Consider the following 17,368-nt stretch of genomic DNA (forward strand, 5'->3'; position numbering starts at 1 on the left):
TGTTGCTTATGGATCCTGGTAGTGGTGGAGAAATGCTAGGAGGGGATTGAAAAATGTTAGGTGTGAGCCTACCAGGAGGACCCGTTACAGGAGGACCGCTTATAATGACCTTGGGCTCAAAGAAGCCCTGTGTGCGGTGAATTTGTGCAACAGGGTAGAGGTAATAGGTAAGCCTATAATATAAGGAGTGTCTGCTAAAGCTCTGCATTGTGAAAACTGTGTTGGCTGGGTTAGCCAAATCAGGACTGTTGCACCTGAAAACATTGCTCTTGATAACCTAATAGTTTGCAGAGCCCTGCTGGTTTACAGTAAGGCAGGCATCAGGACCTTGCTGTTTTTGCTCTGCAGATTCCGCCACAGGACCCAAAATATAGTTTTAGTTTTTAGATAATGCTTAACAATGGTTTGGAGCACACAGCCCCTCAGTACCCGTAAACTGAAAAAATCTGTTGTGTTTCCTTTCAGGAAGAGATTCTGGCTGTGGGAACATAAAATTTAGCATTGTAACCAAATGTGTCTGGCATTCATTTTCAGTCTGTTTTAATAATATGCCAAGCAGGTGTGATTGCAAAAGCCAAATTAAAAGGGAAACAAAACAAAACCTGTACCACCAGACCAAGTTTAAAAGTGTTTGTAGATCCTGTTGTATATTGAGAACTTTCTTTTGATACTCAGTTTCAGAATTTGAATGCCTCTCGTGTAAAAACTGCTGATAAAGCACTCAAATATGAAATTATTATGAAGCATACACATTTTTAAGATAAAATGTGACATGCCGTAAATTTCCTGTTTAAGGAGAGCTGCAAAGGGAATGGCGTTAAGATGCTTTTCATCTTTGGAGAGGGAATGAGTGGAACATTATTTCTCCACATATATCTAGACTGTTGAGTGGATCTCGTACACTGTCCCCTTTGCTGTGATATATTTGGCTTCATTTCATTTTTGAGCGGAGCTGAAGGCTGTGGAAGAGGTGGTGGGAAAGTGTAATTCAGGCAGATTCTATACACTTTCTCAGATTTACGATCTGAGGTTTGCTAAATAATACATTTAAGTGATAATAATTGACTAAATATGGTAGCTGCCTATTTGTTAGAGCTGTGGCAACCCAAGCAATATTTTCAATTCTTTCCAAGGACATGGCTTATTAAAAATAGTTTTGCATTTAAAGCAGTCATGCTACCCAATTGAATTACTTAAAACATTTTGTGGACTGATAAAGTACTTTAAAATCTGATAAAACCTAAAAAACCATATGTGGTTTGATTTCTAATGTATCCTAAATTCTGACTGTTTTAACATCCTTTTGATTGTGGGTTATACACTTAATCACAACTCCAAGATAGGGCTACAGGCAGGAAATCTAAAAAAGGGTAATTATTGCCAGATTTTGGTAGAAGGTAACAAATGTTCCTTCCTCGTCTTTGTCAGTACCCACCCCAGCCATGAGCAGATTCCTGAAGGACTTACCAGCCTAGTGAGCTAGATGGAATTGGTTTTATTTTCCCTTTAGTACGTCTTCACCTGGTGCATTTGTGGATTGTAGACTATACTCTGCTTTCATTAAAAATTTCCCTTTGTTTTTATTTGCATAGAGCTGTTTCCATTTATGGAGCTCTGGTGGCACAGTGGTTAAGAGCACAGCTGCTAACCAAAATGTCAGCAGTTTGAATCTACCAGCTGCTCCTAGGAAACCCTATAGGGCAATTCCACTCTGTCCTATAGGGTTGCTAAGACTCAGAATTGACTAGACGGCAGTGGTTTTGGTACAGGTTTGGACTGCCTTTATGCGAAGTTTTATTGCAGAAAATAAGACATTGGTGGAGCCCCGTTTGGAATATTGATGTCTCATTCAGTCCCCAGAGCTGTTAGACATAATTTAGAAATGAGAGTGGAGTCAGTGTATACTATGACCAGCAGGACAAAGAAAATGAAACTTGTTTTTTTATGAAATATGAGAAAACACCAGGCCGTAGTTTCAATTAAAAGGAAGATTAAAAAGTTTGCTCCCTGCCATGTTTGACTATAAAATGTTGGGGAAACAAAGAGGTATCCAGCTTGTGGCATGACATGAGTTACTTGGGAGTAGTGGAAGAGGAGGAGAGGCAGAAGAGGCTGTTTGATGAAGGACTCTCCGTGCCAGGCTGACGGAATTCTCTCTAATTTGGGAGGCACTTGGAAACATGGAAAGGTTTTTGAGTAGAGGGACATATAACTATTAGAACCCTGGCTTAGAAGGATGAGCTAGGTGGGCCTGAGCAGGTAGCATGGAGTGAGCCTGAGTCAAGCAAGGGAGGTACAGATGGGAGAGGAGTAGGGAAGGTTGAGTCAGGAGCTTCTGCGATGGTTCAGGCATCTTTAAGGGAGGGATGCCTTCTCTCCCCAATATCACGTTAAAGTTAACATTACAGAAGGTGATTCACAGGGAAGAGTCTGCTCTGGAAGGGGAACACTTTGGCCAAGTGTACCTCTTCTTGGGCCCAAGAGACAGAAGATACCATTGACTATCCTAGCATTAATTTCTTGACTTTTCTTCTTATTCTTATCCGCTTGTATAATCCCATCAGTCTGGGACCAGATCTCATCATAAGGAATGGTAGAATTAAGAGGTGACTTGGGGGACATAATATTCACCAACTTCCCTTTTCACACCAATATATAAAATCTAAGGAATAGTGAATATAATACATGATGTGCAAATACAATTTGCAGCTAATTCTACCTGTCACTCTCGCTAATGAAGTTGCCCCCCACCCTCCCTTGCCCCCAAGCCTTTCCTATAGAAATTCTGGAACTGCCCAACCATAGGCTTTTATTCTGGTCAGAACTACACCTGGAAACTGTTGGATGGATGAGATGTCACCACTCCTGCTGTATTGAGTGAATAGGTTTCAAAGCTTGTTTCCCAGCTATGGTGACTAACCTGTTACATGACCTCATCATGTCATCTGTCCTTGTGTCTGGCATAGCACTCTTCCATAAATACTTGTTATTATTGCTGTTGGATGGATGCAAGAATGAATGAATGGGCAGGATTTTGACAACTGTGGACCTCAGCCTCCTCATCCATTTAGTGGTACTTGGGAGGAACAAATGTGAGGATGTATTGAAAGTGCTGTGGGGTATAGGAAGCACTCCGCAGCTCAGTCTGATCACTGGTATTGATTTCACACCATCTGCAGTTTCCTCGAGTCTATTTAGGAGCCTAGTTATAGCACCTACGTTGGTTATTAGCATTTTACAGGGGAGGCAGAACATAAATATATTAGTGCAGCGACCCCCAAAATTGTTCAGAGTCAAGACATACGAGAACCAAGAAGTGACAGAAATGAACCAACTGCTTTATGGGAGGTGGTTGGTAGTTGTTGTGTGCTGTCAAGTCGATCCAACTCATAGCAACCCTATAGAACAGAGTAGAATTGTCCCATAGCGTTTCCAAGGAGTGCCTGGTGGATTCAAACTGCCGACCTTTTGGTTAGCAGCCATAGCTCTTAACAACTATGCCATCAGGTTTCAGGCTGGTAGCAGAGGGGTAGAATTATAAGGCAGTCAAGTTTTCAGTGACCTATGGGAGGGTGGCAAAAGTAATAGTTCCAGAAAAATTTTTGCAGGGAATCCAGGTATCTCACTGACATTTTCAACACTCGGGAACGTATCTTCCACCATCAACTCATTTCTTGAACCATATTTATCCTGGGTAGGACAAAAAGCAATAACAAACGGAAACTTTGAGAACATCCCTATCCCTTTCTCCTCTGAGAAGAGAGAACGGACGGAGGCTGGGCAACAAACTCCCCATTTCATAAATCCCTTTATGTAACAGTCATGTCTTCTCCAAGTATGTCAGAGGAACTGACAGAATCTCTTCCTTCTTCTCCAACATGGGTCATGTTGAAACAGATATAAATTACTGTCATTTTAGCAAAGGGAGATTTAGGAGCTGTGCTGATACTATCTGTGAGAGATATGGGAAGGTGAGTTAAGGACACAGCAAAAGTACCATCTGTATGGCTTTCATGTAGGCGGTTCCAACTGTTTTACTCAGTAATAACTCCCAGCATTCCCTGCTTTAGGCCCAGGAGCTAACCCAGGTACAAGCTAACATGGGAAATCCAAGCTTAACTGAAAAGACAGACTTATGAGATAGGCACATTTTATACAATTCTTCATATAAAGTTTACCTTTTTTGCTTTAAAAAAAATTTATTTTACAAAAGCCTTCCCTTAGGGTAGAATCCTTTTAAGTAGTTAACCTATACCCTCTTTGCCAAGGTGGATTGGAAGTATGACTGAGTTGGATAAAAATGTGGGTTTTCACATAATTTTTTCAATAAATTCAAGTTATAAATCTGGTCTGGAAAGGCTCTGCTTTAAATACCGTATGTTTTTTGCGAGAACCTTATGACACCACCAGAGCACACTATTCTAAAACCACAAAGTGTCAAAATACTACCTGAAGCGATGGCTTTATTTAACAGTGTGTAGATTCTACTTCCATAATATGGTAGGGACCATCCAAGCTGTAGATGTTTGTAAAAGAAAATCTTTTCTGGTCCAGTAGATATTTCTTTGCCCATCTGCCTGTTGTGCTGGTGTTTCTGTGTGGCAGCTCTGTGGATTTATTGATGGTAAAGTGTGTGCTCTGAATTTCTTTTCCCAGATTGGTCGCTTGGTCATTGGGCAGAATGGAATCCTCTCCACCCCTGCTGTATCCTGCATCATTAGAAAAATCAAAGCCATTGGTGGAATCATTCTGACAGCCAGCCACAATCCAGGAGGGCCCAATGGAGATTTTGGAATAAAATTCAATATTTCTAATGGAGGTGAGTCTGCTGTTATTTATTTGTGGGAACTAAATGATTTTATAAGGAGTCCTGGTGGTACAATGGCTAAGCACTTGGCTGCTAACCGAAAGGTCAGTGGTTCAAAACCACCAGCGGCTCTGTAGGAAAGAAGACCTGGCAATCTGCTACTGTAAAGACTACAGCCTAGGAAACCCTATAGGGCAGTTCTATTCCGTCACATAGGGCCACTACGAATCGGAATTGACTTGACAGCACCCAACAACAATAACAAACACTTTTATAAAGGGCAACACAGAATTTAGAAGCTTTACTTCATGTTTTCTGTCCTTTTCTTAGCTATGTAAAAGGTACACAGTAGAAGTTCTTTTTATGTCTTATGTACAACATGACTAAGTAGAGTGTTGTTATTTTGAGGACAATTTTATATTTATATGGATGAACCCGTAACTGAGACACTGGGGGACCAGGGTTCTGGTTCTGACCCTTAGCGAGGGGGCTCTTTGTTTCTTTTCCATGAGAGTGAAATGCTGTTTATCCCACTGTACCTGGATATAAGGAGCCATGCAGGAATGATCGTCAAACATGGTGTTTTCTTTTAGACAATCCTGATGCTTTGCTGCCTGATGATGGGGTGGTGGATATGCTAGTGAAGAGGAATGGGTGAGCTTAACATTCTTTGTATTTTTATGTCAGCAGCACAGAATGACCCACTGTTTGCTGTTTGATTCCTAGGTCCTGCTCCAGAAGCAATAACTGATAAAATTTTCCAAATCAGCAAGACAATTGAAGAGTATGCAATTTGCCCTGACCTGCAAATAGACCTTGGAGTTCTGGGAAAGCAGCAGTTTGACCTGGAGAACAAATTCAAACCCTTCACAGGCATGTTTACCTTCTTTCCCCTTCCTGCCCATTTCCTGAGGAATTTGTCTTTCAAGGTAATAACAAGGCTCTTGAGCTTTGGAAAGATTGTGGTCACTAAGCTTTGCATACATTAATTAGCAGGTCTGGAATCGGGGCTGGGAGTCTGGAGACTAAACTCTCTGGGCCCTACCGGTGATCAGCTATATGACCTTGGGTAAGTCATTTCCAACTCACTAGGCCTCAGTTTCTATACCTGTAAAGCAAATGGCCTTGACTAGAAGACCTCCAACATTATATTCATAACTAACATTTATTGAGCTCTTATTATGTGTGAAGTTCTTCACATGCATCGTCTCATTTTATGCTCACGGTAGCTCTGTGAGGACAGCATTGTCAGTATCCATGGTTTTACAGATAAAGAAACAAAGGCTCAGAGAGGCTAAGTAACAGGCTCAAGGTCACACAATCAGTAAGTGGTAAACATGAGGATTCAAACTGAGATGTTCATATACATACAAAACCCACCCAACCCACTGCCATTGAGTCCATTCCAACTCAAAGTGACTCTATAGGACAGAGTAGAACTTCCCCATAGGGTTTCCAAGGCTATAAGTCATTATGGAAGCAGACTGCCATGTTTTTCTCCCACAGAGCGGCTGGTGGGTTCAAGGTGCTGACATTTTGGTTAGCAGCTGAGCACTTTAACCACTGTGCCATCAGGGCTCCTATATATATATATTTTTCTTTTTTTCAGTAAAATAATTTACTGACCTTTTGGAGGGGTGGCTAAAATGAAACTCTCTGCATAGCTGTGGTTACATTTTGTTGTTGAATGACAAGGTATTAAAATAATTGAAGGAATAAATGTTTATGTTCATACAAATAAAATGAGAATGAGATGTTTGGCCATGTGATTTGCATTCTGACTTCACCCTAACATGTATTCTTTTCTCTGGACTGCAGTTCTATGGAATACCTTTTTCGTTTGAACCTATCATCAGGAGCTGACAACTGCATCCTAACAAAGATATAGTGACACTTGGGTACCTCCCAAAAACATTCTTGATGTTCGAAACACTAGGGAGTTTCCTAAACATTTCATGTATTGCAAATATTCAGAGTCCTGAAAATCCAACAACAGCAATATTTTTTAATATTTGTTTTATTCCTTTAGCAGTGTATATGAAAAATGATTCATTAAATTTTTTTCTCCCTGCTTCTTACCATTAAGTCTTGATGGCAGGGAATTTGGAAAAAGGAAAGGGAAGAAAAGTAGGCACGACTTTTTCTGTCATCTCTGACACAAAACACAGCTCTTACGGAGATGGGAAGGGAGGCAGTATGGCAGCAAAGCAGAGTTTACAGTCAGACAAACCTCACTCAGAAATCCCCTCTGTATGTCATTAGGGGGAGGGCCACTAGGTGTACCTAAAACCTTGCAAGGTGTATATAAATTTTTGTGTGAGAGACTACCTTGATTTATAAACTTTCACTTAAAAACCTTGATTTATAAACTTTCACTTAAGGCACAATTAAAAAAAAAAAAATCCCCTCTGTGGCCCATCTCAGCTGTGTGGGCAAGGTACTTAAGTTCTAGAACCTTGAATTTTATCATCTATAAAATAGGACTAATAATATTTACTTTTCAAGGCAATTGTTAGTATTGAATATCATGCAACAGCCCTGGCATATTGAAGCCGCTCAATAACTATCCTTATTAAATAGCCATTGCAAGTTTACGGTAATATGATCATTTCCAAGTGTAAAAGTTCTCAATGTGTTTAGTTCCATCTCTTGGTGTTGCTTGTTCTCACAGTGGAAATTGTGGATTCAGTGGAAGCTTACGCCACGATGCTAAGAAACATCTTTGATTTCAATGCACTGAAAGAACTGCTTTCTGGGCCAAACCGACTAAAGATCCGTATCGATGCCATGCATGGAGGTATGGGGCCATTTCTCTTTAATTTCTTTCTCTGAAAGATACAAAGCTGCTCTCTACTACATGTATCATGATGTTTTAACAAGCCTTTTCTCAAATCTCTGATAGCTTTTAAAGAGTCGTTTTTGCAGCCACTTTAGCACATTAGTCACACAGATAACCGTCTAATCATATATAGCAAAAATATTAGAGATGTTTCTCCTGGCAAACTAGTCTGAAGGTTGGCGTTTCCACATTAAGCAGCAGGAACTAGGTTTTGAGTAACATGCATCTGTTATGGCCTTTTCCTCCCCCTCAGAACATACTTTTCATTCTTCCTGAACACCCCCATCTCAGCATTTGCTAGATGTGGTAAACATGCTTCTGAACCCCACATCCCCACCCCTGCCCCCACACATTCCTTTTCTTAGAAGAGGGGAAGAGCAAGCTAAGGATTAAAGTCAGGAGCAACAGAGTGTGTGTCTCCCCCTCTTCTTCCTCTCTTGGTTGTGTGACCAGGTCAATATAAATGCCAGTGGTCATTGTAAACCTGAACCATTGGGTTTTCACACATGTAACAATATGGGCTTTCCTGGGCCCTTAGATTGTTTTTTTGTTTTTTAATACTGTAGAACTTCAGAATCTTTGAGTGTCAAGGATTCTTCCTGGTGTTGGAATTCAACCTCCTGCTTGATTGAGGAATACTTCCTGCCCTTGCTTGAACCCTTTGAGGATGTTATTCAGGGTATTCTGTTACACTGAAAAGCCACTGTTAGGAAACCTTCTTCTAGTGGGCTGACATCTTCTGTCCCTGGAACTTCTCTCCCTAGGTCCTAGCTTGACTTCTGGAGTCACACAGAATGGTTCTACATCCTTATTTATAAAAAGCTATCCTGTCATTTCAAACCACTCAACAGACATGTATTGAGTACTTGCCACATGTACGCCTTAGGGTAGGCAGGGATTCGACAGATGACTTCCTTCAAAGAGCTTATGTTTCTTTGGAGAGATTACATGACTAACAACTAACCACTGCAGGGTCAACAAAATGAGAGTCATATGGAATTTTGAGTGTTCTCTCTGGGAATGTGGAAGAAGGCATGATTTGACTAGGGTATCAAGAAAGATTTCCTGGAAGAAGTGGCAGCAAACTCAGCTTTTATGTAAGAAATATCTGGAATGGTGGAAAATCAAGTGAAGATCATCCCCAGCTGAGACAATGGCTGTAGTAAAGGCATAAAGGCTTAAAAATAGATGTCACAATAGTGGAATGAGGAGAAGCCTGGACTGACTTGAGAAGAGAGCTTGTGATGGGCCATTGGGTTGGAGGAGTTAGTCACAGAGTAGACTTCTTTTCTCCGGGCTTCTCAGTTGTTTTTCTAATGCCTCAGTTTCTATATCCCTCACAGCCTTGGCCTCATTCTGTGGTATCTCAACACCCTTCTTACGTGTGGCTCCTAATAAACCAGAATAAAAACCAAACCCGTTGTCATTGAGTAGATGCCAACTCATAGCAACCCTACAGGACAGAAAAGAACTGCCCTGTAGGGGTTCCAAGGAGCAGCTGGTGGATTCAAACTGCCGACTTTTTGGTTAGTAGCTGAGTTCTTAACCGCTGTGCCACCAGGGCTCCAATAGTAGACAATATTTTACACTGCTTTGACGTCCGTGGCATATATTGTCGTCAGTACCTTCCTTGATGTAAATATATTCTTAACATTTTAGAGATGAATGTTAGTAGTTATACAAAATGTCACCATAAAAGTATGTGACTGGTTTTTCTTTTCATTTTGTTTCAATTCTTTTCCTTCCCATTTTATTTTTTTCTAACTTGTTTTTGTTTGTTTTTTAACCAGTTTGTCAGATCAGACATCTTGGTATAGTAGAAAGATAAGAGCTTTGAATTTCAGCTCCCATTCTCACTAGCTGTGTAAATTTGGGCAAATGTCTTCACCTCAGAACCTCAGTTTTCTAATCTAAATCTATTAACTGGAGATGATAATCATCATGGAGACATTTATAACATATGTTCTAGGTACTGTCCTCATTGCTTCATATCTATTAATTCATTTAACCTTGTGAGGTAGCTACTACTATCTATCCTCATTTTAAAAATGGGGATACTCACATATGATCAACTGATATTTGACAAAGGTCCAGTGTCAGTTAATTGGGGAAAAGATAGCCTTTTTAACAAATGGTGCTGGCATAACTGGATATACATTCGCAAAAAAATGAAACAGGACCCATACCTCACACCATGCACAAAAACTAACTCCAAGTGGATCAAAGACCTAAACATAAAGACTAAAACGATAAAGATCGTGGAAGAAAAAATAGGGACAATGTTAGGAGCCGTAATACAAGGCATAAACAGAATACAAAACATTACTTAAAATGACGAAGAGAAACCAGATAACTGGGAGCTCCTAAAAATCGAACGCCTATGCTGATCTAAAGATTTCACCAAAAGAGTGAAAAAGACTACCTACAGATTGGGAAAATTTTTTCAGCTGTGACATCTCAGACCAGCGCCTGATCTCTAAAATCTATATGATTCTGTTAAAACTCAACCACAAAAGGACAAACAACCCAATTAAAAATTGGGCAAAGGATATGAACACACACTTCACTAAAGAAGATATTCAGGCGGCTAACAGATACATGAGAAAATGCTCTCGATCATTAGCCATTAGAGAAATGCAAATTAAAACTGCGATAAGATTCCGTCTCACTCCAAAAGGCTGGCATTAATCCAAAAAACACAAAATAATAAATGTTGGAGAGGCTGTGCAGAGATTGGAACCCTTATACACTGCTGGTGGGAATGTAAAATGGTACAACCACTTTGGAAATCTATCTGGCGTTTCCTTAAGAAGTTAGAAATAGAACTACCATACAATCCAGAAATCCCACTCCTCGGAATATATCCTAGAGAAATAAGAGCCTTTACACGAACAGATACATGCACACCCATGTTTATTGCAGCATTGTTTACAATAGCAAAAAGCTGGAAGCAACCAAGGTGTCCATCAACAGATGACTGGATAAATAAATTATGGTATATTCACACAATGGAATACTACGCCTTGATAAAGAACAGTGATGAGTCTGTGAAACATTTCATAACATGGAGGAACCTGGAAGTCATTATGCTGAGTGAAATTAGATGCAAAAGGACAAATATTGTATAAGACCACTATTATAAGATCTTCAGAAATAGTATAAACTGAGAAGAACACATTCTTTTGTGGTTACGAGACAGGGGAGGGAGGGAGGGTGGGTGAGGGTTACTTACTGATAAGATAAGAACTACTTTAGGTGAAGGGAAGGACAACACTCAATACAGGGAAGGTCAGCTCAACTGGACTGGACCAAAAGCAAAGAAGTTTCCTGAATAAACTGAATGCTTCGAAGGTCAGCGGAGCAAGGGCGGGTGTTTGGGAACTATGGCTTAAGGGGACATCTAAGCCAATTGGCAAAATAAATTCTATTAAGAAAACATTCTGCATCCCACTTTGAAGTGTGGCATCTGGGGTCTTAAATGCTAACAAGCGGCCATCTGAGATGCATCAATTGGTCTCAGCTCACCTGGATCAAAGGAGAATGAAGAACACCAAGGTCACAAGATAATTATGAGCCCAAGAGACAGAAAGGGCCACATGAACTAGAGACTTACATCATCCTGAGACCAGAAGAACTAGATGGTGCCTGGCTACAACTAATGACTGCCCTGGCAGGGAGTACAACAGAGAACCCCTGAGGGAGCAGGAGATCAGTGGGATGCAGACCCCAAATTCTCATAAAAAGACCAGACTTAATGGTCTGACCGAGACTAGAAGAATCCTGGCGGTCATGGTCCCCAAACCTTCTGTTGGCCCAGGACAGGAACCATTCCTGAAGCCAATGCATCAGACATGGATTGGACTGGACAATGGGTTTGAGAAAGATGCTGATGGGGAGTGAGCTACTTTTATCAGGTGGACACTTAAGACTGTGTTGGCATCTCCTGTCTAGAGGGGAGATAGGAGGGTAGAGGGGGTTAGAAACTGACAAAATGGTTACTAAAGGAGAGACTGGAAGGAGGGAGCAAGCTGACTCATTAGGAAGAGAGTAAATGGGAGTATGTAGTAAGGTGTGTATAAGTTTATATGTGAGAGACTGACTTGATTTGTAAACTTTCACTTAAAGCACAATAAAAATTATTTTAAAAAATGGGGATACTGAGGCACAGAGATTAAATAACTTACCTACAGTCATATAGTCAATGATTGGCAGATTTGGGATTTGAACACAGGCACTCTGATTACGGAGTCAGAGCTCATAAGCACTAAGCTTAAATGCTTATAGGGTTGTTTGAAGGACTGAATGATAAAATGTTTGAGAAGCACCTGGCACAGGTGTATAGCAGAGCTTCAGTAAGGGTTAGTCCCCTTCCCTGCCCTCATTATTCCCCCCATGAACTGGCCCCAACCTTTCCAAACTAATCTTTCATTATTCCTTTTTGTGAAACCTTCTATCCACTCAGATTCATCTCTCCACTGGTCCCTGAATGTAGTCTGCAAGTTCTCGTTTTGCTTATGTCATTCTGCTCTCTGAGTGCCTCGGCCTTGACCCCAATCCTCTCATACTTTAATAATATTTATTTTCTTATTCTTTGTACTTTTATTTCATGCTTCACATAGTTGTGGGACCGTATGTAAAGAAGATCCTCTGTGAAGAACTTGGCGCCCCTGCAAACTCGGCAGTCAACTGCGTTCCTCTGGAGGACTTTGGAGGCCACCATCCAGACCCCAACCTCACCTATGCAGCAGACCTGGTGGAGACCATGAAGACAGGAGAGCATGATTTTGGGGCTGCCTTTGATGGCGATGGGGTGGGTACAAGCGAATTTACGTGAACTCTGATGCAGGCCAGGCATGATCCTGCAGGTAAAGGTGGGTTGCTTCTGCCAGGCTCTGGGAGCCTAGTCAGTAACGTTCAAGGACTCCTCATTGCTCCAGAGGTCAGGACTAAGTTATCAGAAGACAGAAATAACATGCTTGAAGTGTAACCCGTGTGCTTACTTTCAGACATTCGTGTTTGCTAGGAGTGGGAAGGTGATTAGGTCCCATTTATGTTGTAATGACTGGTGCTTCATGAACTGGTTGGGCTCTAGATACCTGTCTTAAGGTGTGTTTCTGTTCTTAACCAGCAACTGGCTACTTACTCAATTTTATAGAAAGGATTTGGCCATATATTATACCCATTCCTTCATCCACATTAGCTGAATGATTAAATTATAATTTAATAGCCTACTTGAAGACTCCAGTGACAGAATTAACCTTTTATCCCTTCTCTACGATTTTTTTTTTTTTAAATAAACAAGCTGTTTTATTTAAATTGGTAAATATGCAATAGATAAGGAAAAGACTGTCTTATTCAGGCTTGTATTCTTGGTGTCTGGCAGATAGCAGGCATGATACATACACACTTGGTTGAAAACACTCTTTTTGTTGTTGCTATTGTTTTCTAACATCAGCTAGAATCCACTATTTTCCTGAAATACAATTCTTCCAATTTCAAAATTTTGGGAAATTAAAGGGGTTCCTAGCAGAGACCATTTTACAATGCATCCTTCTGATACAGTGCATGATGGGAGTTTTCCCACCATACTCTCAGTTAATTGAGTACCTCCCCTGTACCAGACATCAAGGAAGCAGTGAAGGTAGCATGTCTTGTTAGGAATAGCACCAAATGGAGGGGTCATGATTTATAAGCACTTCCTTTAAGAAGTCTGCCTTTGTTCCTCGGAGGATGCCTGGAGACTTACCAACCTGTGTAACCAGCCAACATCTCCTCTCAGTGCATTCTCTCTGCTCCTTTGAGAGAGAGGTGATTGGTTGCAGAGTTTGGAAAAGGTCTAGGAGGTTAAGTTAGCTGGCCTTTGGATGGAGAATAGAATATTTGGCTCTAAAGGAGTTTGTTTTAACTCCCAAGGGCCCGATGGTACTGTCCAAATCCATTAAAAATAAAATCTAGTATTTATAACCCAGAATAAATAAATGTATCAGTTTTAAATTATATAGTTTTAAATGTTATGAAACCCTATTTAAAAGAGTTTGATTGAAAGGTCTTCCTTTTAATCTTCCTTCTCCCAAAGGATCGAAACATGATTCTGGGCAAGCATGGGTTTTTTGTGAACCCCTCAGACTCTGTGGCTGTCATTGCTGCCAACATCTTCAGCATTCCTTATTTCCAGCAAACCGGGGTCCGTGGCTTTGCACGCAGCATGCCCACGAGTGGTGCCCTGGACCGGTAGGTCTCTCCCTTCTCTTGGCCCTCCTTGTCACTGGTCATCCTGGTCTTCATTGTGCTATTCCCTGTGCCTGGAACACTCTTCCCTCCCCTTTCAGCTTAGGCATCTGATGCATAGTGTGTGCCAAAAAATATTTATTATATGAGGGAACGGGAGATGTATTTGGATTAGGTGTCCTTGCTCTGTGCTCCCATAGTACCCTGCACTTCCACCATCGTAGCCCTTGTCACACCGTGTTCTGGTAGCCTGTTTATTAGCCTCTCTCACCTACTAGACTGTAAACTTATACAGAGGAAAGACTGGTTTATCTACCATCCCAAACTCTGCTTGACCATAGTGACTGGTGCATAGTAGAATACACATACACACATGCACACAAAACCAAACCCATTGCTATTGAGTTCACTCTAACTCATAGTGACCCTATAGGGCAGAGTAGAACTTGGAAACTCCTCCTGTTTCCAAGGAATGGCTAGTGGATTTGAACTGCTGACCTTTTGGTTACCAGCTGAACTCTTAACCACTACACCATCAGGGCTCCATATATATATATATATATATATATATATATATATATATATATATATACACAAACACACACATACCTATACGTATATATGTATGTGTGTGTGTATATATATATTTATTTTAAAAATAAATGAATGAATGATTGATTGAATGTTAAGGAATGGATGGCACTTCCACCCACTCAAGGGATCATTCTAGAGGATTATTTCCTTTAGCAGCATGCATATAGTTAGGGTGAAAGAGCAGTTTTAAATAATTTCAGTGTTTGAACAAAACTTTCACAGAAACTTTCCCTGCCCACCCTCATTAGATGCCCATGTACAAATAAAGTTAGTAAATGTTTCTTTGTCCAAAATCTAAATTAACAGAAAAGTCAAATAGTTATTAAAAACCTATACACACACATGCAAAAAACACCTCTCACCCCGCCTAAACACTGAATTTTATAAGAAATAAAAGAACCAGTGACGAGAAGTGGTTTACATCTCAGATGTGTTTGTTTGTGTATTATTATCACTTCATTATACAAAGGCGTTAAGGTAGCTTATGAAAACATATCTAAAACAACTGAAAAATCTAAGTAATAAGTAGCAAATGAGCACTAGGGAAAATGTTAACTAGAATATATCACGTGCCTAGTAAATGTTTGCTGAATGAATGAACAGAGAGTGAGAGAAAGAAAGGAAGGAAGGAAGGAAGAAAAAAGGATTAAGGCTACGGAGAAAGGTGGAATGTATGTATCTAGATTCTTAAGTAATAGCTAATATTTATTGAACATTACCTTGTGCCACATGCTAAGTACTTTACATGTTTTGAGTAACTTAATTCTCAAACCAAACCCCAAAGGTAAATGTTATTAATAACCTAATTTTACAGTTGGGAAAACAAAAGGACAGAGAAGTAATTTCCCCAAAGCCACCCAGCTAGTAAATGGCTGAGTCAGGATTTGAACCCAGAGTCTCTGCTCCCAACCACTGGGTCATGCAGGAGTTTCGCATGGGGTGTTACAGAATTAGTGCTGACTTCGCTTGAGCTAATAAGAAAATAATGACTAAGTTTCATATATAAACCAAAAACCAAACCCAGTGCCATAGAGTCAATTCCAACTCATAGCGACCCTATAGGGAAGAGTAGAGCTGCCCCATAGAGTTTCCAAGGATTGCCTGGGGGATTCGAACTGCTGACCCTTTGGTTAGCAGCCATAGCACTTAACCACTACACCACAAAGGTTTCCGAGTTTAATATATAGTGGTTTGTAATTTATAAAATGCTTTTACCTTTACCATCTCAACTGAGCCTCATTTTGTTGTTGTGTGCCGTTAAGCTGATCCTCATAGCAAACCTTATTTTACAGAGAGGTTAACAGTCTTGCCCAAGATCCCACAGTGAAATCAGAGCCAGAATTAGGACCCAAGTTTCTGTCTTCAGATCCTACACCTGAAGTCATGAGCTGGTTTGTGGTCATGCTACTGCAAGTACACCTGTCGGGTTCTATAATAAATTCTCTGTCATCTAAGACCAGTGTTATTCCAATTTTTGGAAAAATTGATATGCTACCTATAGAATCTCAACGGAAATACCTCGTTACCCAGATCAAAGTCTAATGTATTTTCATAGTTTTCAAAACATGCCTTGATTGAGCTGTCATAAATTTAATTTTCCTAAAATGTTAGAATCCAAACATGACATTACTTTGCTAGGAATAAGGCAAGCCTTCTGGAAAGCACATTTCACTAAAACAGTGAATGAAACTTACCAGGTAACTTTTTCCGTTCGAATGAATAAAAATCTTAAAAACTTGCTCAAAGGAGGTTTTCAATAGTCAAACGATATATAAACCAAGCCTGTTGCCATTGATTTAGTTCTGACTCATAATGATCCCATGCATTAAGGGTAGAACTGAGCTCCATAGGGTTTCCTTGACTGTAATCTTTACAGAAGCAGATTGCCAGGCCTTTCTTTCATGGTGCTGCTTGGTAGGTTCAAACCACCAGCTTTGCAATGAGCACAAACCGTTTGGGCCACCCAGGGACCTAAACGATATATAAAACCAAAACCCATTGCCGCCAAGTCAGTTCCAACTCATAGCAACCCTATAGGACGGAGTAGAACTGCCCCATAGGGTTTCCAAGGAGAGATAGGGAGAAGTAAAAGATGTGTTGGAGGGAAAAGGGGACCACTGATCAGTGTGAGTGAAGCCAGTACAAATGGGTGACCCCGTTAGGTACTTTCTCTCTGGGCCCTTCTGGTGCACGCAGTCCTGGCTGGGTGACTTTGGGCTGACCACAGAGCATTCTCAGCTCTGTTTCCCTCTGTAAAATGATGACTTCCCAGATGCAATATTCTGTGATTCTGTGATACTAGAAGTGCGTTCAGACATCATTCTTTTGTTCTTTATGGAATGGGTGTAGAGGCAGTTTTTATCCAACACGCACAGGTTTAAATTGGCTAAAAGACAGACGTGCATTTTGCTACTGTTGCTTCTTCTAAAATATTAAACTCAGTGATCTCAATTAAGCCTTTCATTTTCCTCTTTTACCCTTCTCTCCTGAATCTCTATATAATAGCCCATTGTGCACAAGTTTTCTCTTAAACGATTTTCCACCAATCTGAGAATTATGTATATCTCTGAGTGATGCTAAATGGGACCCTTGATTACAATAACGGTTGCTATTTTCCATCCCTCACATGGCCATGCTAATGGTCCTGCTGTGATGTAACTTTGATTTCATGCCTTTGAAGGGTGGCTAATGCTACAAAGATCTCTTTGTATGAGACTCCAACTGGCTGGAAGTTTTTTGGGAATTTGATGGATGCAAGCAAACTGTCCCTTTGTGGGGAGGAAAGCTTCGGCACTGGTAAGTCCGCGCTCCTGCGCTCACATTTTCTTGCCTGTAAACACTGCTTACAGTGAAAGCTTAGACTGCTATAAGGCGGCACTGAAATAGCAATGGTAGCTGGT

At 40.6% G+C, this 17,368-nt stretch overlaps 1 protein-coding gene across 2 annotated transcripts in view; it reads left to right on the forward strand.

The window, feature by feature from the left end:
• The window catches only part of PGM1 (phosphoglucomutase 1), an 87,649-nt gene that overhangs the window by 44,258 nt on the left and 26,023 nt on the right, over positions 1-17,368 (forward strand). For both annotated transcript variants that reach the window (XM_003411043.4, XM_023549504.2), the window contains exons 2-7: positions 4,657-4,819; positions 5,534-5,680; positions 7,479-7,604; positions 12,266-12,456; positions 13,723-13,877; positions 17,149-17,264. In XM_003411043.4, coding sequence (XP_003411091.1) covers positions 4,657-4,819; positions 5,534-5,680; positions 7,479-7,604; positions 12,266-12,456; positions 13,723-13,877; positions 17,149-17,264 — 898 coding nt within the window. The remainder of the gene's footprint in view (positions 1-4,656; positions 4,820-5,533; positions 5,681-7,478; positions 7,605-12,265; positions 12,457-13,722; positions 13,878-17,148; positions 17,265-17,368) is intronic.

Source organism: Loxodonta africana, chromosome 3 (assembly GCF_030014295.1).
Source record: "Loxodonta africana isolate mLoxAfr1 chromosome 3, mLoxAfr1.hap2, whole genome shotgun sequence".
Classification (NCBI taxonomy): Eukaryota; Metazoa; Chordata; class Mammalia; order Proboscidea; family Elephantidae; genus Loxodonta; species Loxodonta africana.